Source organism: Tursiops truncatus, chromosome 12 (genome assembly GCF_011762595.2).
Source record: "Tursiops truncatus isolate mTurTru1 chromosome 12, mTurTru1.mat.Y, whole genome shotgun sequence".
Taxonomy (NCBI): Eukaryota; Metazoa; Chordata; class Mammalia; order Artiodactyla; family Delphinidae; genus Tursiops; species Tursiops truncatus.
Window position 1 is genome coordinate 88747949 of NC_047045.1, and position 23952 is coordinate 88771900.

The 23952-nt window shown below is 42.1% G+C and overlaps 1 protein-coding gene across 2 annotated transcripts; it reads right to left on the bottom strand.

The window, feature by feature from the left end:
• Positions 1-95: 95 nt before the first annotated feature.
• Positions 96-19111, bottom strand: PHF10 (PHD finger protein 10). Of its 2 annotated transcripts, none has more exons than XM_019951551.3 (12): positions 18955-19111; positions 15943-16049; positions 13338-13468; positions 12635-12712; positions 11609-11742; positions 11369-11518; positions 10652-10761; positions 8496-8649; positions 6448-6603; positions 1826-1934; positions 1372-1560; positions 96-289 (listed from the first exon to the last, which is right to left on the bottom strand). In XM_019951551.3, the coding sequence occupies exons 1-12, from the start codon at positions 19039-19041 to the stop codon at positions 204-206; spliced, it is 1491 nt and encodes a 496-aa protein (XP_019807110.1). In that variant the 5' UTR covers positions 19042-19111; the 3' UTR covers positions 96-203. The 2 variants fall into 2 exon arrangements, with proteins under 2 accessions (XP_019807110.1, XP_019807109.1); XM_019951550.3 differs by having other exon boundaries at positions 12635-12718.
• Between the last annotated feature and the right edge of the window lie 4841 nt (positions 19112-23952).

Here is a 23952-nt window from a genome sequence, read left to right on the forward strand (position 1 = left end):
AAGATAAAGCCCTTTTGGAAGATGGAACCATTCTTCTGCCTGAAATTGGTTTCAAGGGTAAGAGTAGCTTATAACAAAATGAATGAACTTGCAGATTTTAAGCACACAGTTTCAGAAATCTTTTATTGGCATAAAAATGAGAATGTTGTAAACTGGCACCAAATACTTCATTTAAATGCACGTTACAGTATTGGGGTCAAAACCTATCCCTCTTTGCTGTTCTTCCCCCTTCTGCCCACCTTCCTGGGTGTTGGGGGGGCTTGCTGACAACAGGCACAAATCCAGCGACCTAGGAGAAAAATTGTTAGTTAATACAGGATGGAATTTAACTTTTTAGGACTGAATTTTAAACCCAGTTAGCTCTCCTTCTTTAGCAACGGCTACTGATAATCCTCACTGGATTTCTGGTGGGACGGGCACTAACGAGTTCCTTAATTTAAGGAGAAAAATGCAAACTTCCCTCAAGGTAATCAGTGTCATCAATGCCCTGTGAAATGCACAGGGGGAGGGAAGGGGTCACGGGAGGAACTAAGTGGTAGGGACCTTTAAACAGTTAAAATCCTTTCTGAAATTCAAACACTATCATACTCTAAGAGTTCAAGCATACAAATCCCAATATAAAACCTGGTACTGACTTTCGCTTAGTTTCAGCCTGTGCTGCTCAGCGGCAGCTGTGCGCTCCTGGCATCCTCTCAAGTGCTGGTGTGCTGCAGTCACACAGCACTGTAAAGTGTGTCAAGTATCTGACGGCATTGTGATGAGCTCTACAACATACTTGATCTCAATCACTGAACAACTCTGAATAATTAAGTTGCTTGCATCTCAACAAGTCCCAGGAAACCTAGGCATATATTTTATAAAGTATGAGACAGTGTCACCCATGCAAATAAGTTCTAAAGTTACACAATTATGTGTGTAATGTTTTAGTCCGATTACTGTAATTTATTCTGTGTTCATTCTGAAGTTACCTGGAATTGTTATGCTGCCTCAATTTACAAAAATCTGGTTTAATATGTATAAAGGCATAGCAGTCATTTTGTTAAGTTTCTAAATGACTTATAAAATCAAGGCTTTGAAACAAATTGATGCTACTCCTTTAGCTATTTCAGTAGAACACTGGCTCAATCTATATACACTGAGCTCTACTTCCAAAACTTATAGGCAGTCTGATATCTCACTTGTCCTTTAGTCAGCTTGTCTAAGGATGAAAAACAGGTGGACATGACCACAGCTTTGGTCACTTCTTGTGAATAAAAGGATCTCCAGGCCCTTCAGGTGATTATGGTGTTTATGCAGCCTCAAAAAAAAAAAAAAAAATGCTGGAAGAGTCCCTTCACTCAAAGATAACATTCCTTTTTTTTTAATCTTTACCTGATGGAATAGCACCAAGGCCCACACAAAAAGTATGATAACCTCTGTCACACACATCACAGAACATCATTTCTTCTTCATGGTGGGGTTGTCCACATATAATGCAAGTCTTACACTCCATACACTGCCATGGGTAGGTCTTAATCATAGAAACAAGCTCCATGGTCATATCCAGGCAAGAAGGATGGCCTAAACCAAAACCAGTATTAGTTGTATTTCACACAAGAATTTGTAACTTAATATGGCATAATAAAATGCTAGTTTGCTTGGACGTCTCAAGAATGGCTACAATGTTTAACTGCCAAAGAGGAATGAAAACACACAAAGTCGAAAAAAATACATGGACTTTATATATTTGATGATTCTTTGGTTCAGGTCTAGCTGACAACTAAGAATCCCAGTTTTCGAAGCAACAAATAGGGTGGTTAAAATGTGAAGACATGTCAATACTTACCACTGTTATCACACTGGGAGCAGTGTATAAGTGATTCAGCCTTCCCTTTCTTGTTGGACTCCTTACCCTTCAGACAAATTCCACATAGAGCATTTGGAATGACCTTTGGCTGGAAGGGTAGAAGAGGGCTATAAATTCATGCCAGAAGAACTTACTATGGGTTCAAAAGGAATTATCACTGTATTGCCTTATCTTTACTCTGGTTAACTTGCTAATGAGGACCTTCTTGAAGGACATAACCTGACATGAATCAGCCTTCAACGTACAACAGCCTACCGACTAAAGCCTTAGATTTCATTTTTAAATTTTGTCAATGGCATGATCTCATGTTAGGATTAGATATAGCATTCCACACTCCCTACATGCCCAGTAAGATCTGTATAATGAACTGGAAGGGAAGACTAATACATTGTCAAACTGCAGTATTAACTGAAAGAGAAAAATCCAAGTACTGAGTGACCATTACACGGAAGTTTTAGGCTTGTTCCCAAAGAGAAGACTCCATGGTAAGCAGCTTATATGCTCATTTTGTTTAAAAAACCTGATATTCTCCAAAGTTGCAAAACTAGATCTGTAAAATCTAAGTTACAAAATCAATGTTTTAACATTTTTAATTGCAAGATGTCTCAGCATACAATCGTGCGCAAAAAAGGTTTGTCGGAATCCGAGTTGTGTCATTATTCCCTTTGCATATCTAATACATTAATAAAAGAGCCTATATTTAAGAGAAAAAGCATTCACTATGACATACAAAACATGAAAGAGAAAAGTAGTTCTCAGACAGGCAAAATATGAAATTACCACTTAAAAGTATGCAGACACCCTATGTTTTAAGTACCATTCATTTTTCAGATTAAAAACAGGCACTATCCAATGAAGGCATCTGGGCTTTAAGAAAACACTTGGCAACACATGGAAAAGAACAAAGAAGAAGGTTCACTACACCTGAAATTGGGAGGGGAAGGGGACATTGGAAGATCACAGCCTTGACCGTGGTAACATGATATTCACTGGCTCCACATGAACATGGGGCAGTGGTAGGAAAGGAGAGCAAGCCGGGGCCAGGTAGGAAATGGGGGCCGGGGGCATGTTCACTCACTCATTCACTCGTTCATTCACTCATTTATATAAAAACTGGGAGAAAAGGCATTTTAAGTAGAAATATTGTATTTCTGTTTAATACAACCCAGCCAAATGCATCTTATGTTTCCCTTTCCTAAGTTACTGAACAAAAGAGGAGCCTAAACAAAATTCCAACTTTGCATACTGTATTATTCCAGCTTTGAAATGTCTCACTGCCACCTTCAAAACCTGCACAGCCTAATTTGTTCTTAATTCTTTAGGTTTTTTTTTTATTTTTTTAATTATCTTTCTCTACAAAAGATGACAGAGGCATTCAAAAATAATTTTTGGCTTATTTATTTAAAAAAAGTCAACCTTATACATAAATATTATAAAAACAATAACTCTAAACAATCACAAATGTCTCTACAAAATAATAAATATCATGGAAGTTAAAACATACATATAAAACTTTACTGTTGACTATTCTACATCTCCTGTATATCTTTATACCCTGCTCCCCAACAAAAGGATAGTGTCACATGCTCAAACCTCTTAAGTCTTGCAGTGTAGTTACCCTCCGTTGTTACTGCTACATTCTAAGCATAAAAGGTTCTCATTGTGTTTTCTCATACCTAAATAAAAAATAGCTAGGAAGTGCACTTCTATGACCCACATTCTGGTTCGGTTATGCCCAAATCTGTAACCGCCATATACACAGCAGAGAGCTGCCTCTCAATCCACCAAAAAAGAAACATCTTTTGGCTATGGTACCTGCACTAAATGTAAGAGATACACTTATTAATACTTATAGTTCAAGTTAGATACTGGCATACTAAGTACTTTAATATTTTTCAGTAAAGTCAAGGAAGTAACCACACAGTATTGAAATCTAAATCAAGAACTCCTCATAGGAGATCCTTTACAAAAAATCAAAAAGAATAAAACACAAAGCTAGTCATTCACATTCTAGAGCAGTTCAAGTTCTACAATCATTAACATATACATTGAACACCTATGATAAAAGGGATACCAAGAAAATTCTAGGTTTACTTCTAAGCTTAAAATCATAATGTTTTGTTAAACCACTTAAAATTTTTCTTACCCAATAGTCTTCATCTTGATGAAAAGAGGGAGAGACGGGTGGAGAGGGAGGGAGAGGGAGAGAGACAGAGAGAGAGACAGAGCTTTGCAGCATTTTCTATGATGATGCCACAGCTCAATATAAAAAAATACTTTGTTCACTCAAGCACTCTCGAGCTCTCTCAGAAGCCACACTGCTCACATCGAGGACTGTACACGTCGGGTACCAATCGCTGATTGGGAAGCTCGTCTCTCGGGCTTTGCAGTGGTGTGGAGGAAGGGAACAGTGTATGGAACTCTCTGAAGGTTAATGAACGGAACCCTCCATACATGTCTGATGGAGACAGCCCTACTTCGTAACAGCAGAACATCAAAATTTCACTACTGACAAGAAAAAAATAATCTCCCTAAGAGTTCTCAGCATCTCAAATAAAAGGCTCACAATACACTTATTTTCCTGCTTGAAAAACAACCAAAGATAGTGAGACTTTCATGTTAGCATTAATATAGTATAGATTTTAATTATATACTTTTAACATAGGCCTGAATCCTAATAATTATGCTGCAATTTCAGGTTAATGTAACCTAAACAATACTGTCCTACAAGATTAAGGGCAAGCACTAGTGAATCTTATTAAGCAAGACATCAAATACATTATAATTTTTCTTAACTCCCATATTTTAAAACATATTTATATATATGACCTTCAGCTTAAAGTACCCTAATATTTAGGCACATCTTGGCTTATTAATACTTTTCATAGAGAGGTTAGCTTTTAATAAACATGTTCACATTAATGTATTGTCTAGATACTGGTTGTTCCAAACTTTGAAATAACTGAAACATTTTTACGTACTAAAAATATTCACAGATTATAAAACGTGCATTCTGCGTATCGACTCCCTTGAGTACTACCAATTTAGGTTAATCAATTCATTTCTTCTACCTTAAATCAATGATAGCATTGAATAGTTCTTCATTTTCAGCCTCTAAACATCTGTTTCAGTATTTTTTCTTTTTTAACCCATGATTAATCCAGGCTTACTTTCTGAAAGGTCTATGTAACACTGACAGTGTGCTTTGAGCTGCAACTCCCATTCCAAGCTCTTCCAGGACCAGAAGCACACTGTTTAGCAAACACAGCAGGCTAACTTTCCAAAATTTAATCTCTGGAGTTCATTTGCTTTCAATTATTAAGCATTAATTTAAATCTTTAGTTTAAAACAATTAGATTATGTATGTAAAACAAGGACAAAAATCACATGGCTGCAGCCTAGTGCAGCCGTCCTTGCTCAATGAAGCTGGGCTGAAAAAATATATACTTGAAAGCTGATGACATTTTCTGATTAGGCATTTTCTAATTAAATATGGAATATGCTAATTTGTGAAGTTGCTTTTTTACTTCAGGAAAAGAAAGGCAATGGACTGTTAGCAGGGCTCTGCTTAGGCTGAAGGGACACTGGCCAGCGCCCACTTGAACCCGTGCTTCTGGATTATACACCACAACCCTGACCTGACATACTCAAGTGTTCAGCAACTCCGCTCAGCAAAACTTTCTGATCAACTTACTCTAAAATGCTCCTTCAAAACACCTTCATAACCACGTAACAAGCATACTGATACATGCCAGACTGAAAACTGGGTATTTTACTGTTACCACTCAAAACATAAAACTTGCAGCTAATTCTACTCCTTTTATGATCCTCTTAAATCCCATACATGAATAAGGCTACTCATCTCTCACCCGACCCTCTGAAGGGGAAGGGGCAGACGGAAGGAGGAAATGATCAAAATAAACCTATTGCTGACAGCATGCTACCTGACTCTGAGAATAACCGGATCAAAAGGTTAACAAGTGCATCTAAGCCAAAGCACCTGCTAGATAATGTGTAAATCCTTGTCACAGAACTGCACAGGCTACCTGCCAAGGTTAGGCTGAAAGCCACCACAATGTAGACCAGTTTTACTGTTTTCCACCAGAGGGTTAGCTCAACGTGGCCAGTGAGTGGACCCAAGAGTTCCTAGACTGAACCCAGATGGCTCTTAGTGAAAGGCACTGCAGAAATGCAGCCTGGCCTAGGGGCTCCCTCCCCACTGCATGGCTCAGCGGGCCCAGCTTCACCAGTACCAGGGCACTTTCAGCGTCAGACCATGATGCTTTTCAGTCTGAGGGAACAAGTATAAAGTTCTGCCTATTAGACCACTCCTTAAAAACCCATACTTGCCTGGTTATTATTTAAAAGAACAATTGTACATATACAGAAAACAGAAGCTGAACCATAGCCACAGTGATAGAAAAGCCACCAAGAAGATAAAGCAAAAAGGAAGGGAGGCCGACAGAGGGCACACACCACAGAAGAACAGCTAGTGAAGGGCAGCAGGCAGGAGCTCCACGACTTTGAAATTCAAAGTTAAAATATTTCAGGGAGAGAGGCTGGTCAGGAAGGAAGCTGAGTCAGGGGCTTTTTTCTTCTACCTTGTACCCAGGAACTGACTTGGACAGTACAGAACGTTTGGAAGCATCTTTTCGTGGAGGAGCAGCCTTGTCCCTGGACCTCTGTCTTCCCTGCAGAGGCTCCTCCTGGCCTTCAGGAAGGCCTTCCCCCTCAGACACGTTGCCAGAGGAGCTGTCCTGCAAGCCAAAGGCACAAACAGAGGTTCCTTGGAACTCATGCAGATTTGAAAACTACAGAATATATCTAAGAAAGTTTTAAAGTTCCATCAATTCAAAAATAAAAAGATAATTCTCATCTACGAAAGCATTTTCCAGTGTGAGACTGAAAGAAGTCATGGTAAGAATCATTTATCCATCTTACATTATAGCTAGTTCCATTTATATCAGCAAGTACCTTAATCGACTTTGTTTTCTGACGTAAGTCAACAGTAACAGAATTATCTACTTCAGCTATTATTACACGACACAGGTTCAACACCATTTTACCATGTCACAAGGGAGCATATTTGTTTCACACAAAAATATTCTTTAAAAAAGAAACTACTTTAACCAAGTGTGGGTATTTTTACTGAGTAATAAAGGTTATTAAAGAAGTTCTTCAAGCCCACACCTGTAGCTTCCTAATGTTAAACTAGGCAGAGGGCCAATATCGTCAAGTATTTACAACAGTATCAGACATATTGTACATGTTCAAAGTTTAGGAGTTCAATAATCACTTAATTCTTCATTTTTTCATTTGAAATTTTCTAATTAGAATAAAAATGTTACATTCATATAAATTATGAAAATTATAAAAGACCAGGTTATCCATAACCACCCTGGTAAATATCCTGAGACAACGCCTGGGAACGTGATGTATCTCTTTTCTAGTTACGTGTTTGTACAAATACCCAGATTCACACACTAACACACACACATCCTACCTACACGTGTGCCCTCATTTTTTAAAACACAAACACGAAGCTGAATTACATTGTGTGTGTGCATGTGCGCTTTACTATTTTTAAGTGTTATGTGCATTTCATCACATCATTAAATATTCTTGGAACTGCATTTCTACCATGTAAATGTAATATATAACCCACTGTGGACATGATAGTTCTAATTTCTGCTATAGAAAATAACACTCCAATGGACATTTTTTCATTGGATTTTAAATTTTGTTACCATCTGATCAGGTTCTTTGGATAAATTCTATTAGTGTATTTGCCAAGTCAAATTCCATGGAAGTTAAAAATCTTGGTACAGACTGTGAAAACACTTTCCCAGAAAGCTGTATTAACCAACACTCCCACTAGCAGTGTAGGAGAGTGTCAACTTCATCACACCCTCGTCACAACACAGCACCCCTGTACCAACGTGACGGAAGAAAAGCAGTGTCGTCACTTTAGTATCTGAAGAGCATCTTACTTTAATGCGACATGTATCAGTAAATATGTTTTAGAAGCTGTTAGTGACAAAGTGTAGTGCCCATTAATGCTAACACAACCCCACGTTCAGGTCGGCCAGAAAGATGTAAAACGGCCAGCTGCTTAATATGCCATGCTAAATAAAAATCAAACCCCTGACTACTGTTTTCTTTGTTCTCCTTCAGTTCCACAGAGCACATCAACTTCCCAACTGTCCTGCAATTACATTTTGCTACAAAAAAAAAAGTCATGCAGGAAAACCTAACTAACAGCACAACATGCTGGTAACCTTAACATTATCCTAGAAGAGGCCGAAGACTATTAATTAAGCAACAGGAGCACAAGTTAATGTGCTCCCCCTAACCCAAGACGGTTAAGCATAAGATCGTAAACCAATGTCTAGTACCCCGCCTAACCTGCGAGTGAAAACCAAAAAGGGGCAACTTTAAGGACAAAACTTACCAAAGGCCACACACAGATAGTCCGTATCAACACACACAATCAATAACTTTTCCTGATGGAAGCTTTTGGAACTTATATGCAACTGTCCTTTTTCAAAAAGAGGGTAGTGATACAAGTTCAATTTAACACTCCAGGAAAGCTACCAGCAAAAGTTCAAAGGAAAAGGAGACACCTCCTACTGAAGATAAACGTTCTCACCGAAGTGCCTTTATTTTTCCGTTTCTCATCACCTCGACCATCTTCGGCATCATCTGAATCACCATCGCTATCGAGAGCAGGGAGCTCAGGATCCAGGGGGGGCTCATAAAGCGCTGTGTTTAATGGCAAATACCGCAGTTCATCTGGCGAGTACCTATAGTTCAGAGAGAGGATTTTCAGTTTTCGTTTTTTTTTTTTTTGGCTGTGCCACACGGCTTGCAGGATCTTAGTTCCCCAACCAGGGAGAGAACTGGTTCCATCCCGTGCCCGTGCCCCCTGCAGTGGGAGCTCGTAGTCTTAACCACTTAACCATTTATTGTTAAATATATATGGACTAATTTTGAACTACGATAATAGCCTTAATATTAACCACAAATACTTTTGAAAAATGATTAGAGGCAATAAATACTTTTTTCATTTTGGTACTCAAATAGGGGCAAGGAATAAAAAAAAGCCTAAACATTTTTTCACCAGTCTAAGAGTATAAAATGTATATTTGATTCTTGTTATCAAAAGATTATGTCTCTCTCCTTTAACCTCAACACCCTCCCCCCGCAAAAAATGTCAGCAGACAAGGATGAAACTGTGGCAATACAGAATCCTGCCTGAGCACCTCCATCCTCCCACTTTCCTGAGTCCTCACTGCCTGTGCACTGCTGCTGCTTCACCTGTAAAGCAGGTATGGTAACAAGTCCACCTCACAGAGTGAACGTGAGCATCAAATAAATTAACACAGGTAAGTCACGGCGGTGCACGGTACAAGATACCATTTAAGAAACAAAATTTCCAGCAACAAATTATTTTAAACCAATTTGTGAAGCATGTATTCTAACAAATGTAATCATCTCTTTTATCTGAAACTAGGGATCGGCAACCCCTTCCCCAGGTCAATCAGCACACGGCCCGCGGATGACGTCCGAGCCATCCCCACAGGATCGCACCATCCTGCGGCGGCTATGATCTCGGAACCTCAGTAGGGAGAGGACACTGGATCAGCATCCTGCTCACCTAAGACGTCACACCAAAAAGCACAGGGATTGGGACACAGGCCTATCACTCAATAATGTGCTTTGCCCAAAGTGAGAAAATGAAAATTTGCTGACCCATGATTTAAGTTTGACTTTCAAATAGTGTGATTGTATAGTCTATTTTTTTTAATTTTATTTATTTATTTATTTATTTTGGCTGTGTCGGGTCTTTGTTGCTGCGCATGGGCTATCTCTAGTTGTGGCGAACGGGGGGCTACTCTTCGTTGAGGTGCGCGGGCTTCTCATTGCTGTGGCTTCTCTTGTTGTGGAGCATGGGCTCTAGGCACGTGGGCTTCAGTAGTTGTAGCACGCGGTCTCAGTAGTTGTGGTTCTTGGGCTCTAGAGTGCAGGCTTAGTAGTTGTGGCACATGGGCTTAGCTGCTCCACGGCATGTGGGATCTCCCCGGACCAGGGCTCGAACCCGTGTCCCCTGCATTGGCAGGCGGATTCTTAAGCACTGCACCACCATGGAAGCACGTATAGTCTATTTTAAATACTACTGTCTAAAGAATATTCGCTATCCTAGAAAGCATAAGGTTTTTTATGAAGTAAAAGCTGAGATTTTGACACAAGTGACGCTGTGGGCCCTGTTTTCAGTTATATCCAGGTTGGAAAGGAGAGACAAGCAGCGTTCTTGCTACAGGAACGGAAGCAGTGGCAGGCCAGGGTAGCAGAAGCTCCCAGGTGGCCATGCCTCCCCACAGCCACTCTGTGCCTTCCTTCACGCTCTCTACATCTGTGAAAATGCAGACGCCCAGGCAGAAGGTCCGGGGGCGTGCTTGAGAGTCTGCATTTCCAATAAGCTTCCACATGACACCAGCAATGCTGGGCCATGGACCATACTTTAAGGATGGAGGTCTGGAGAACCCCTGGCACCTGTCCACAGAAACACAAACAGGTGGGCAGTGAGATGGCACCCCAGGCTTTGTCAGCAGATGTTCAAGTTCTGTAAAGAGCATTCTTCACCACAGAACCATAGAAGATAGAAAAGACTGATACAAATCTTATACATCTTATGGTGATGCTTATAGAGCTAAAAACTTCTAGAAGACAAACACAAGGCTTTGAAGTCCCTCACCAACACTGATGTTAAAGGTAAAAAAAAAAAAAAAAAAAACCACTAAGTACCTTTTGTAATATTCCTGGAACTGTCCAGGGATGAGGGCCACCGGGTAAGAACTGACCTTGGTTCTCTCTGTCGGCAACACTTTGTACTTCCCTTGAGGCACCTGGATAACCTGGTTTAACACAAAGAGAAAGACACACCCGACTCCATGCGAAGAATCAAGGCTTTAGGAAAACAGCTCCCTCTTGCTCTCTACAGTGTTTCTCCCCCCAAAAGCTAAAAATATAAGAGACATTAGGAGCTGTGACCTAAGGGCGTTGGTATTCCTAGTTCTAGTGAGTTCGTCTGGCTGTTTACCGTGGCCATCATTTCTGAGGAAAGGCAGTGTGTCTGCTCACCACTTAAGGGCTACTATAAAACCTCTGGGGCTCAACGTCCTCATCTATGAAACGGAAATAGTAAGTTTTAACCTCATGTGGTAAGGGTGAGAAGTACGTGAACTACTATGGAAGTCTCTTCTACCTACCCCTGGGACACACAAGGATGCTATACAGCTACTAGACTCCTTCAGTAGCATGCCAACCAAAAAGCAAGAGACATATCACACACACGCAGAGAAGTGAAGCAAACAGTATCAGGCACATTAAGAACGACAGCTTCGGTTCTGGGGAAGAAAAGGACACACTGCTGGTACAAAACATTACGGTAAAGGTGTTCAGTAGCCTACAGTAAGAAGCAATTAGCGAGGTTCAGGGATTAATAAATGTAAGAGATCCTACATGTGTCTGTAAGTCAAAATAAGCTCTTCTTTCTTCCATGCGTTCCCGGTTTAAGTTGCTGTTAAATTCAGCTGCTTTTTTGGCAGCTTTCTTAATGTACTCAGGCACTTTGCTGGCTTCAACTTTCTGAGTATTCTGTTGTTGCATTTGCTGAAATAAAAATATTACAGTTGGAAGTCACATCTAACTTTATAAAACGTCATTCCCCCAAACCAACACGGTGGTCACCTAGCTACTTACAGAATATTCTTTATAGTGATCTGTAATTCGTTGGCGCTCTTTTTCTTGAAGAATGACAGAATATTCAGCATGTTTGGCTGGATATTCTTTTATCATTAAATCAATTACTTCATCACTGCGCAATGCTGTTAAGCCTGTTTCAGACCAAAGAAAAGGTAAAGAAGCTTTTTCAAGGCTAAGTGAACATACCACTTTTCAAAATTGGCTTTTCCTTCAAACTCCTCTACATTTAAGAAGTTTTCCAATAGTCAAAGCAAAATAGTTTAATACATTCAAAAATAATAAAAAATAATACTCATAATACAAAGTCAAACAATTAAAAAGAAATAGATTACCAAAGTTGCAAAGGCAAATAAATCAATTTTTCAACCAAAACTTTTTTAAGATTCTACATACTATATATAAACATATATCCCTTTACTAGAAACAATTGCTAAATAATGACACACACTAACCACTGGCAATCAACATGGGACACTAGAGGAGAAAAAGACTTTTTCAATATACTTCAGTTCTTAGTCTTCAAATTCGAGATACTAGAAATATTATAGAGTCAATTCAAATTTCACCAAAAGCATCAGCACACACACATAAGTCACACAGGCAATTTCTGAAACTCATGGTATCAGATTATACCAACTGCTGAGATGAACTCCCATGGTTTTATATTAAAAAGTTGCCTTAATATATTTATGAAGGGAAAATTACAAATAAAGCAGGGAGATAGATAACTATACATAACTAAAAATTGAGCAAAATTTGCCTTTTAAGAGACAAGGACCAATACTTTTAAAAAGTACTGTACAAATTTTGCACACAAAACATACACACGCTTTGACACTTCTGTTAAAGTTATTAGAAAATGATATTGTTATAAAACATCATTCTCTTTTGTATTTTAACAATAATCAAAAATGAAGTTAACAGTTTAGCATTTAAATAATTCAATCTATTTATTAATTCTGTAAAATATGTTGGGAAAGAGAATAAATACTCATCCGGTATCGCCTAATTAATGTTCATTACCTAGAGTGCACTGTGTTTCTGTAATGACATTCAGCTCTCTCAGGTACAGTTTCTCCTTATGAGACAAATCTCGTCGCTCTAAATCTCCAAAAAAAAAAAGAATAAAAGACTATCAAAAATAGTCTTCTGCATTTGTAAAACTTTTAAAAGCTTAAAAACCTTTAAAAAATGTTTAAAGTTAAAATCTTCATGGATTTAAAAAAGTATTCCCTGTTACATATTCCAAATATTATTAAAAGACTACACAAAAAAGCTTACAAATTAAAAAAATGAAAGTTAAAATAAAACTGAAAACAGAGTAATCCAAAGCCAGAAGGTAAGACAAATAACTGTATTAAACTAGCTGATGAAACACAGCCTCTCCAAGTTCAGATATAGCTGATGTGGCTACCTCCATCCCTAAGGCCAAGAAGCAACAGTCAAGAAACAAAGCCCTTAGTTCATTCATGTGGCTACAAGATGATTTCTCCCTGAAGTTTTTCCAGGAAATTCATCTTCCTCATTTTGCTTGTAAATCAGTTTACAAGACATAAGAGAGATGCTGAACGAATGAAAGCTGCAAATAAAATTCAGCCAGCAGATGAATATAAAACACGTTATAAACAATCCGTACTCAAGTATTCAGCACTTGACAACCTATCAACAAGAATTACTATTAGTTAAAAGCTAGATTTAATCTGTTATATAAACTAAAACTTAATACCTGGATATTTCCGTTTAAAGGAGGTCACACCCAAATATTCACTGACTTGTTCCTGGAGCATATAGTATTCTCCTGTTTCATCAGGCGGCCACTTGTACTCTATCAAATTTTCTGCTGGGTAGTAGCTAAAGCTAAGCACAGAAATATACATTATGCCTGAAGTGTGGCTTTTATAACACTTCAATCATTTTTGTTTTAAAGGATATTCATTTTTAAACATTTTTGAGAATATGTTTTAAGGATTTGGAAAAACTATTTTAATTATTTAAATTCTCAGTCTTCTATGATTTTGTAATACAAAGAAGTTCTTATGATTTCATGTGCATCAGTGAAATTACAAAAGAGGCAGAGATAAAAGAAACAACCATCTGGAATACCAAAGCAAAACAGTACACTGGAGGACTTCCCTGGTGGCACAGTGGATAAGAATCCGCCTGCCAATGCAGGGGACACAGGTTCGATCCCTAGCCTGGGAAGATCTCTTCCCACATGCCGTGGAACAACTAAGCCCATGAGCCACAACTACTGAGCCTGTGCTCTAGAGCCCACGAGCCATAACTACTGAGCCCACATGCTGCAACTACTGAAGCCCGCATGCCTAGAGTCCATGCTCTGCAACAAGAGAAGCCACCGCAATGAGAAGCCCGTGCACCGCAACAAAGAGTAGTCCCCACTCACTGCAACTAGAGAGAGCCCACGCACAGCAACAAAGCCCCAACGCAGCCAAAAATAAATGAATGTTTTTAAAAAAAAGTACACTGGACATAACATTTTCCACATATCACAAAGAACAAAGTCTCACAACTGTCAGGAACAAAGGCAACGTTTTTTAGCTTTTGCAAATCGGGGTAGTGATACCAGTTCTCAATTCTTTCTCATGGGTTAGCACCCATAGCCACTATTTCATGCACCCAAAGGATCAAGTAATCAACTTCTGTTTCCCATCTTCTGTTCAGTGAGTCACAAACAGCAGAGAAAGCAGAACTCTAAAGACCCATTTCTCAATAAACTGAACTATAAAGCACATAGACTCCACATACCCAGTACACTGCAGATCAATCCCCAATCCTGAACAGTAAAGACTACAGATGTCTGGACCTGGACCAATGCAACCTCTGAATTTCATCAGTGGATAATACAGGCAGAATATAACACCATGTTATGCATCTATCCAATTAAAAGTAACAGGCAAAAGAACAGTTTTCTCAAAAGTGGTGCTAGGAATCTGGACAACCAAATGCAAAAGTATGAAATTGAACCTTTACCTCATATCACAGAGAAAAATTATTTAAAAAATGGATGGACGACCTAAATGTAAGAAGTAAAACTAGAAAACTCTTGAAGAAAACATAGGGGTAAATCTTCATGATCTCAGATTTAGCAATGGATTCTAGATATGAATCCACTGGTAAATCTGAGCAGTGGATTCATAGCATGAGCAACAAGAGAAAGAGTAAATAATTTGGACTTGAGCAAAATTAAAGATTCTGTGTATCAAGACACTATCAACAGAGTGAAAAGTCAACCCACAGAATGGGAGAAAATATCTGCGAATCATACATCTGATAAGAATGTCTAAACAACAACAACAACAAAACAATTTAAAAATGGGCAGAAAACTTGGACAGACATTTCTCCAAAGATATACAAATGGCACATGAAAAGACGCTCAATTTGACTGGTCATTATGGAAATTCAAATCAAAATCACATCAAGATTCCACTTCACACCTTTTAGAATGGCTGTTATCAAAAAAAAAAAAAAAAAAAGGAAACACAACAAGCTGGTAAGGATGTGAAGAAGTCAGAAACTTTGTACATTGCTGGTGGGAATATGAAATGGTGCATCCACCGTGGAAAACAGTTTGGCAGCTCCTCAAAAAGTTAGACATAGAATTGCCATGTGACCCGCCTGTTCCATTCCTGGGTATATACCCAAAGAAGTCTGAACAAACGTATTTATACACCAATGTTCAAGGCAGCATTATCCACACCAGCCAAAACGTGGAAACAACCCAGTGTCCATCAACAGATAAAGAGATAAACATAAGATAGAGTATAATTATAGCAATGGAGTATAATTCAGCCTTAAAGAGGAAGGAAATTCTAGCACAAGCTACAACATGAATGAACTTTGAAGAAATTATGCTAACCAAATTAAGCCAGACACAAAAAGACAAACACTGTATGATTCTATTTACATGAGGTAACTAGAATAGGCAAATTCATAATGACAGAAAGTAGAATGGTGGCCGCCAGGGGCTGGGGATACGCGAAATGGGAATTTTATTATGTAAAAGTTTTGGAAGTGGATGGTGGTGATGGTTACACAACACTGTGAATGTAATTTATGCCACTGAATTATGCACTTAAAAATAGTTAAAATGGTGAATTTAAGTGTATTTTACCACAATAAAAAAATTTTTTTTTAAATTGCACTAAGTAGCAAAAAGCAACTTTGCTGTCACGTTGTAAAACACAATTAAAAACATTCTACAATCTTTAATAATTGCCTTTGCCAGGGCTGGGGGATGGGGAGCAGGGAGCTAATGCAGAGAAAAGACACGTACCACGAAAAACATTATTAAGCAATAAAATGACAGTACCCGAGATCCTGACTGCAAGTGTCACAGCTCCTAGAGCTATCTCCTGAGCCCATTCGCCTCCTTTTGGATGGTTGGGTCCCATCATTTGAATTATCTTCATTATCATCCTAAACATTTAAAAGATTCAAAAGATAACAAGACAAATAAATAAGGAAAGATTAATTATGTATCCTCCCAGACTTGCTAGAAGGCTCAACTTAAAGGCTTTCTAAGGACTATACAAATGTTAACGTCCTACTATAATTAATGAGGGACAAGAATCTGGAATGGGCAAGATCTGGGAAAAACTAAAAACTAATCTTCAATACAAATCAAAGTAAGAAAATTTTCAATAAACTTGTAAGTCTAAATCTACTTTTGCTTTCTTACCAAGAGGTTAAAATGCCTCCTGCTTTAGAGAAACACGTAAAATTGCTGCAATACTCTGAAATTAAAGCAAATCCTCCTACCCTAGCTAGAATAAAAATGTACGGATCATGTAGTGTTTAACTCAACTTATAGCTGGTTTATTGGACTATTCTAACTGGCTACTTTAGGTACTTATATCCCTGTGACAAGGGGACACAAAAGGACTGAAAACAGACGATCAATCCTGTCAATTTTTTTTCTTACATTGCAAAAATTTAGCAAAAATATACCCTAATAAGAGTCATCAATCTATATAACACCACACACTACCTCCCAAAAAGGAGAGGCTTAAAAAAAATTTTAAGCGACATCTTCCACTACGTGACAATATGAAGAGCTGTTAAGTTAGACCGTTTCATTAAGGCAATGAATGATGTTATCAAGTGTCGGGAAATTAATTTAATCGCATATTAGTTAAGACTTTAAAAAAATAGATTAAAAAATAAAATCAAGGTAATGTAGCTTCCTAAGACAATACAATTTTGTTAAATACCACGGTTCTAAGAATACAGAGGTAGTAAGTATGTTGGTCAAGCATGCCAAAGCTGGACTGCCTGGAATCTTACTGGGCACTGCCCTTCACGGGCTGAGTGGTTATCCTCTGTGATCAGCTCCTTATCTGTAAAACTGGGACCCTAATACTGCTTCCAATACTTGGCTAATGTAGAGATTAAATGAGTTAATACATGGGAAGCCCTTAGAGCAAGGCCTAGCGAACAATTAAGTGCCCAGTAAAAGTTAGTTAATATGATTATGATGATATGATTATAAAGTGTTAAAAGGCTCCACCTGGGCTTCCCTGGCAGCGCAGTGGTTGAGAGTCCGCCTGCCGATGCAGGGGACGCGGGTTCGTGCCCCGGTCCGGGAAGATCCCACATGCCGCAGAGCGGCAGGGCCCGTGAGCCATGGCCGCTGAGCCTGCGCGTCCGGAGCCTGTGCTCCGCAACGGGAGAGGCCACAACAGTGAGAGGCCCGCGTACCGCAAAAAAAAAAAAAAAAAAACTCCACCTGTTAGGAATTTACTCAGATTCTTTACCAAATAGCAAAAAACGGGGAATATTCTCCTCTTCAGTTCTTACAAAATAAGCATTCAATTGAAGAGCTCTGCATACTCCTATAAAGAAAAGCAACCAGGTAGGAGATGGAGAACAGTCTAAATCCATTCTCCAAAAACCTACACATAACAGTAATTCTCCCAAGTGAAACATTTCATATTCAATAAGCATTCGAGTATCATTTATATTTTACTTGCTTCTGAGCACTTTAAGGATTTTAATATCCATTGAAGCACATTTCCCTTGGCTAAAAAATTTAGACACTCAAAAAGAGACAAAAAGTTAAAAATGCGAAGTCCTCAGAAAAGCTGAAACCACAATTTCACAAGTAGTGTTTGAATTTACTATTATAAATTCTAGGCAAATGTGCTATTACATAAGGTGAACAGCAATATATACCTCCTAATATTATGATGGAATACAATTAAGTTGAAAGAACTTCGCTTGCAACCTCGATATTGACCCAGAAGTCCTAAGCTTTAAGGCTGCCGAAATCTCCGATATCAGCTATCTGCATTTCAGAGTCACAGGCGGCTCCCACCTTGGGATTAAACCCGTTTCTGGGGGTCCCACACTTGCTTCAGACACGCTCCTGCAGCTGGGCCTGGACTCGGGGGGCCCCGCCACACGCAGGCCAGGCTTCAGGTTCTGCGAGCACAGCTGCGTGGAGACCCACCGCTGTCACCGGTCGGGGCACCTGAGGGCCCTCGTGCACAGAGGACCGCACAGGAGGGGCTCCTGGCAGGGGCTGCCTCGCCAGAGGACCGAAGAATCGTCCCTATGCCAACGCTGACCCCGGATCAGCGAAGACAAGGGTCCTCGGGGTTCCGGTTCCCATCACGTTGCAATTCCAACTTTTCACTTACAACTGAAACACTGGGGTTGTACAACTCATCGCTCCATTGGAACCTTCTGTCACAAACTAGTAAACTAACTTTGAAAACAAAATGTTTTAATGCACGACATCCTACCGCTCATGTCGATTCCTCTCCACTCCTCTCGGACTTTAAAACACTAAGTCTGTTTTACTTCCTTAAAACAGTGCAAACTACAAAACTTGAAAACAAAAAAGTCGGCCTGAAAATAACAACGGTTATTTGTTCTCAAACCAAGTTCATTAACTGGCTGGCTTGTTTTTCCACTGGAACACATTTCTGTTTTTTAGGAAGAGCTCAAATATTTCAGAAAGATACTCCTCAAATGAAGGAGCTTTTAAAAATACAGCATCCCAGACTAACGTGAAGAAAACTCTCTCCGTTTCTGAGGAAAGTTTTATTTCTACGCGGAGCAGAAAGTCCCCGGGGGACGTGCTCAGAAGCTCCTTCGGCGCAGAAACCGCCAAAAAGACTTCGGACCGAGGCCGACTCGCCCCCGGACCGCGCGGGGCTCCGCGACTGTGCCAGGGCTCGGTGGGCCGGACGGGCCAGCCCGACGCCGGGTCCCCGCCGCCCCCTCACGGCCTCCTCACGGCCGCCACCCCCGCCCCCGGCCCGAGGCCGCCCCCAGGCCCCCGGGCCCGAGGCGCCGCCGCCGGTCCGCCGCTCCTCACCTTCGGGGACTGCGCTCCGGGGGTGGCCGGGTCGCTGTCGCACGGCCGCGGGGACAGCGCAGCCCCGGGGCCGCCCGCCGCCGCCATCAGCCCGAGCGCCCCGCGCCGCCGCCTCCGCCGCCTCCGCCGCCTCGTCCCGGCCGCCGCTGCCGCCGCCGCCGCCGCCGCCGCCGCAGCGCGGGCCGCCCGCCGCCCGGGCCCCGCCCCCTCCGCCCGCCCGCCGCCCGGGGGCCGGCCCCTGCCTCCACGCGCCCCGCGGCCCGCCAGCGCCGCCGCCACCGCCATGGCCGCCGCCAGCGCGCCGCCCGCCGCCGCCGCCGCCGCCGAGGACGCCGCCCGCCGAGCCCGCCGCCGTGCGCGCCCGCTGGGCCCTCTGCTCCCTCGGCCGCCGCCGCCGCCGCCCGCCGCGCCCGCTGCCGCCGCCGCCGCCCCCGCCCCCCGGCCGCTGCCCTCGGCACCGCGCGGCCCTAGCCCGCCGCTACCCCGCCTACCGGCCGCCGCAGCCCGGCGCGCTCCGCGGCCCCACCTCCCGCCGCTCCCCTCGGCCCCCAGCCCCGCCCCGGCCCGCCGCCCTGGGCGCGCTCGCCGCCGCCCCCTGCCCGCCGCCCCCGGCCCAGCCCCTCACACGTCAGCCCTCTCCTCCCACCTCGCCCCGCCCGGGGCTCCCCGCCCCTCCCCCTCCTCCTCCATCCCGAGGGTCCCTCCCCGCCCCTCCCTCCCAGGTGTCCGCGACCCTGTCCCCACCCCTCCCTCCCGGGGCTTCCCTCCCCTCCCTCCCCTCCCTCCCCTCCCCTCCCCCTCCTCCTCCTTTCTGAGGGTCCCCGCCCCCTTCTTCTCCCTACAGGGGTCCCTCTCCCGCCTCTGCCCTCCCCTCCCTCCCGGGGTCCTCGCCGCCCCGCCCCCTCCTCCTCCTCCTCCTTCCGGAGTCTTCACCCCCATCCTCTTCCTCGTGGGGGTCCTCTCCCTTCCGGGCGTCCTCTCCCTCCCGGGGGTCCCTCCCCAACCCCCCTTCCCGGGGGCCTCGTCGCGGTGGACTGTGGGGGCCCTGCCTCATCTCCCGGTGTTCCCGGTTCCCAGTCGCTGCCCGTCGTCCGCCTTTGTTCTCTGCTCGCGGCCTCGAGCTGTCTGGGGCTCCTGAACCACCTGCCATGGAATGTGTACTTTCCAAAGACATCCTCAGCTTGCTTTCATTTGAAAAGTTTATCCACATTCACCTCAGTGCGTGCGGAAATCATAAAACTTACAAGTTCACGTTCGACTTCGTTGGGATGTAGCTGCTGCGGCAGCTCCCACCCAAGACGGGAGAGCGAGCCTGCGGAGAGGGAGGACAGCGCTTCCGCAGCGGAACATTTGGGGAGTATACTGGCCTCCGCTGGATTCTGCCTCGCTTTTTCTGGCTGCATAGCCTAGCCGATCATTTATTGAATCTTCAGGGTTGTTGTAAAGTGCGTACAATGGTAGACCCATAAAAGTCACCAAGAAAGAGACCTATTTTATTTGAACTGAATTTATTATTAATCCGAGTTCTTAGGCTTCACCTGGTCACTTTTGGACTTCACCAAAAATTAAAAGAAAAAAACAAAGTAACTGAACCTTAAAAGAACACGAGAGACAGCTGTGTTAAGATGACAATGGTATATGACCCAGCAATCCCACTACTGGGCATATACCCTGAGAAAACCATAATTCAAAAAGAGTCATGTACCACAATGTTCATTGCAGCTCTATTTACAATAGCCAGGAGATGGAAACAACCTAAGTATCCATCATCAGATGAATGGATAAAGAAGATGTGGCACATATATACAATGGAATATTACTCAGCCATAAAAAGAAACGAAATTGAGCTATTTGTAATGGGGTGGATGGACCTAGAGTCTGTCATACAGAGTGAAGTAAGTCAGAAAGAGAAAGACAAATACCGTATGTTAACACATATATATGGAATTTAAGAAAAAAAATGTAATGGAGAACCTAGGAGTAAGACGGGAATAAAGACACAGACCTACTCGAGAATGGACTTGAGGATATGGGGAGGGGGAAGGGTAAGTTGTGACAAAGTGAGAGAGTGGCATGGACATATATTCACTACCAAACGTAAAATAGATAGCTAGTGGGAAGCAGCCGCATAGCACAGGGAGATGAGCTCGGTGCTTTGTGACCACCTAGAGGGGTGGGATAGGGAGGGGGGAGACGCAAGAGGGAAGAGATATGGGAACATATGTATATGTATAACTGATTCACTTTGTTATAAAGCAAAAACTAACACACCATTGTAAAGCAATTATACTCCAATAAAGATGTTAAAAAAAAAAAAAAGATGACAGTGGTGCCAGAAATGTGTTAAAGTTGACCTCTCAGCAGACGCTTTGTATCTGAGAGTGTAGATGACTTGTTTTATGGCAACAGAGAAGATTCTTGGATTTAGAATGCAAGATGGCTTCCCTTTCCTTCATTATTTTCGCTTACACTCAGCAGACAAGTTTGGAAAGATAAGACAAAGGGATTGTTTCTAGCCCATCACGTTGACACAAAGGACCTCCTTTGACTCTCCCAGCCCACCCTTTCCTGGCTTCTCCACTTGCATCAGATCAGAGATGGCATCACCAACAACTCAAGACTCACAAGCTGCTGCTAATCTAGACTTTGCTTTATCTCACAACCTCAGTCAGAGCAGCTCCCCATTTCCCTGTCAAAAGCCCACTGAAGAAAATGGCCTAATTGTCTGAATGAGCCAAGAAGAACCAACATCTTTCCCCCAAATTCCCTCAACTGATCCAGACCCTCAGTTAGATTCTCTGGATAGAGTTTAATGTTAAATATATATTTGTATATTCAGTTACTTGGTTCTACTCATGTCCCTTGGGTATTCTGTCTTTAGATCAAATACAAAGTTAAAACTCTTCATTCCAAGTCAATAAACACTGATTCAGCATTTCAACATGAAAGGTAAGGCATAATATTAAGGTGGCACTGTGCGGATTACAATCCCTGCACATAGGCAGTTTCAACACTGAAAGAATATGATACAAATATACAGTTGTACTTAAGGCAATTTAGGTGTGTTGACTGAAAAAAAATGCACAACCTAGAAGTTTAGAGTTACGTTTTATTCGGTGGACATTCTGAGGACTTCAAGCCCAGGAGACAGGATTCTCAGATCACTCTGAGGGACAGCTGCGAAGAGGCAGTGGGGGAGCCAGGATATACAGGTGTTTTTGCAACAAAGACCTGGAAGTCGGAACATCAAAAGATCACTGTTATTTAAAGAAAACCAGATATCTCAAGTTAAGGAATTTAGTACTTTTCTATGTATGGGAAGATGCAAGAGTTTGAGCTCACTGAAAGCATTCCTTTGATGTGCACCTCAGCTACTGGGGGCCAGTATCCTGTGTTTTCTCATCCTGAGTTTCTTCAGGGTGCACTGCCGGGGTGGGCGGGTGCTTCAGCACCTGACTGCGGGATGGTGGGGCATCCTGCCGCCATCCTGAGTTCCCCCAGGGCCGACTGTCGGGTGGCCATAACGTGATGGCTTGCTGGCTGCAACATCCTTTGTTTACTGATAGGGCAGGCGACATTTTTAGTTCACAGGTGGGAGAAAATTTACTTGCAACCAGAAAAATTAAGATTTTAAGGTTGACATAGAATTTGAAAAGTATCTCAAGAGACTGGTAGGACAACTTCCTGTAAATGTGCAATTAGAAGTGGAAATATGGGTTCAAGCCTGAAAAAGACTGAGAGGTGGGAAAATAAGAGGCATATTCAAGTGCAAAGGTCATTCCATTGTGGCTTGAGAATAGGGTAAATGAAGGTGGATTCTTGGAGTTAGGAGTGAAATATACAGGGAGGCAGTTTGATGTAATGGCAAGAACAAAGATTTGGAATTAAGACCAAATGACTACCAGCTGTGCCACTTATTAGCTGTGTGATCGTGGATAAATTATTTAATCTTTCTGACCCTCCATTTCCTCATTTGCAGGATTAGAATAATAATGTCCATTCAGTTATTTCACAAATATTTTATGGAAACCAACTAAGAACTATGTTAGGTGATAAAAATACAAGGAATCATTTATTCACTCATTCATCAAATACTACCTTACTATGTATTAAGTTAGGCCCTGAGTAAAGCACTGGCAATAGAGTGGTGAAGAAAAAAAGCCACAAAACTGTATGAGGTCACTTAGCATATGTAGATATAGGTGAGAAAAATGCCCAAGTTCAAGAATTCCAGAGATACTGGCGGAAATAGAGAAGAAGGGAGAAAACTATCAAGTGTTGTGAGCTGAGAGGGTAGAGTGCCTCAAACAGGGGACTGATCAACATGTCAGTTGAGAAGTTGAGTAAGATAAGGACAGGAAAATGTCCATTGTATTTAGAAATTTGGTAGTAACTACCAATCTTTATTGTCCCAAGCTGTTTCAATGGTGTGGCGATTTCAGAAGCTAAATTGATGTCGATTAGGGAAGGAATGGGAGGCTAGGAATTGGAACCAGAGTGCTGCACAGAGAGAAGTGTGAGTAATAGAGAAAGAGGGTGGGTGGAGAGGTGGGTTGCTGTCGTTTTTACTACAGAAGACACTAGAGCATGTTTGCATGCTGACAAGATGACTCAGTAGAATGGGAAAATCATGATGCAAGAGAGAGAGGAGATAGGTGCTGGAAAGTGCCTGCCATGAGAAGGATGGAAGGCAGCACAGACGTTGGGATAAGCCTTTGATAGGAGGAAGCACAGTCCGTTTATTGTAACCAGACGGAAACCAGACTGGCTGCAGATGCAAGCGGCTTTGGAGATCTGGTGGCGGGAACTTGAGGGATTTTTCCTCTGATACTCCTTCTTTCCTTGATCAGGTATGAGGTGAGATCATAAGCTGAAGGTGAGCAGAGGAGAGGAATATAGGAAACTGGGGGTGAGAGGAGGTGTGGGGATAGGAAAACAAAGCTTCTAGGATGCCAAGTATTTGCCCACTGGAGGTTTGTGGTCGTGAATTTAAAGTGA

Coding starts and splice junctions, on each gene's coding strand:
- PHF10 (XM_019951550.3), bottom strand. CDS start 19,041: ATGGCGGCGGCGGGCGGCCCCGGGGCTGCGCTGTCCCCGCGGCCGTGC. Junction 11,743..12,634: donor AGAAACACAGTGCACTCTAG/GTAATGAACATT, acceptor GGTCTGAAACAG/GCTTAACAGCATTGCGCAGT. Junction 1,561..1,825: donor CTCCCAGTGTGATAACAGTG/GTAAGTATTGAC, acceptor GTTTTGGTTTAG/GCCATCCTTCTTGCCTGGAT.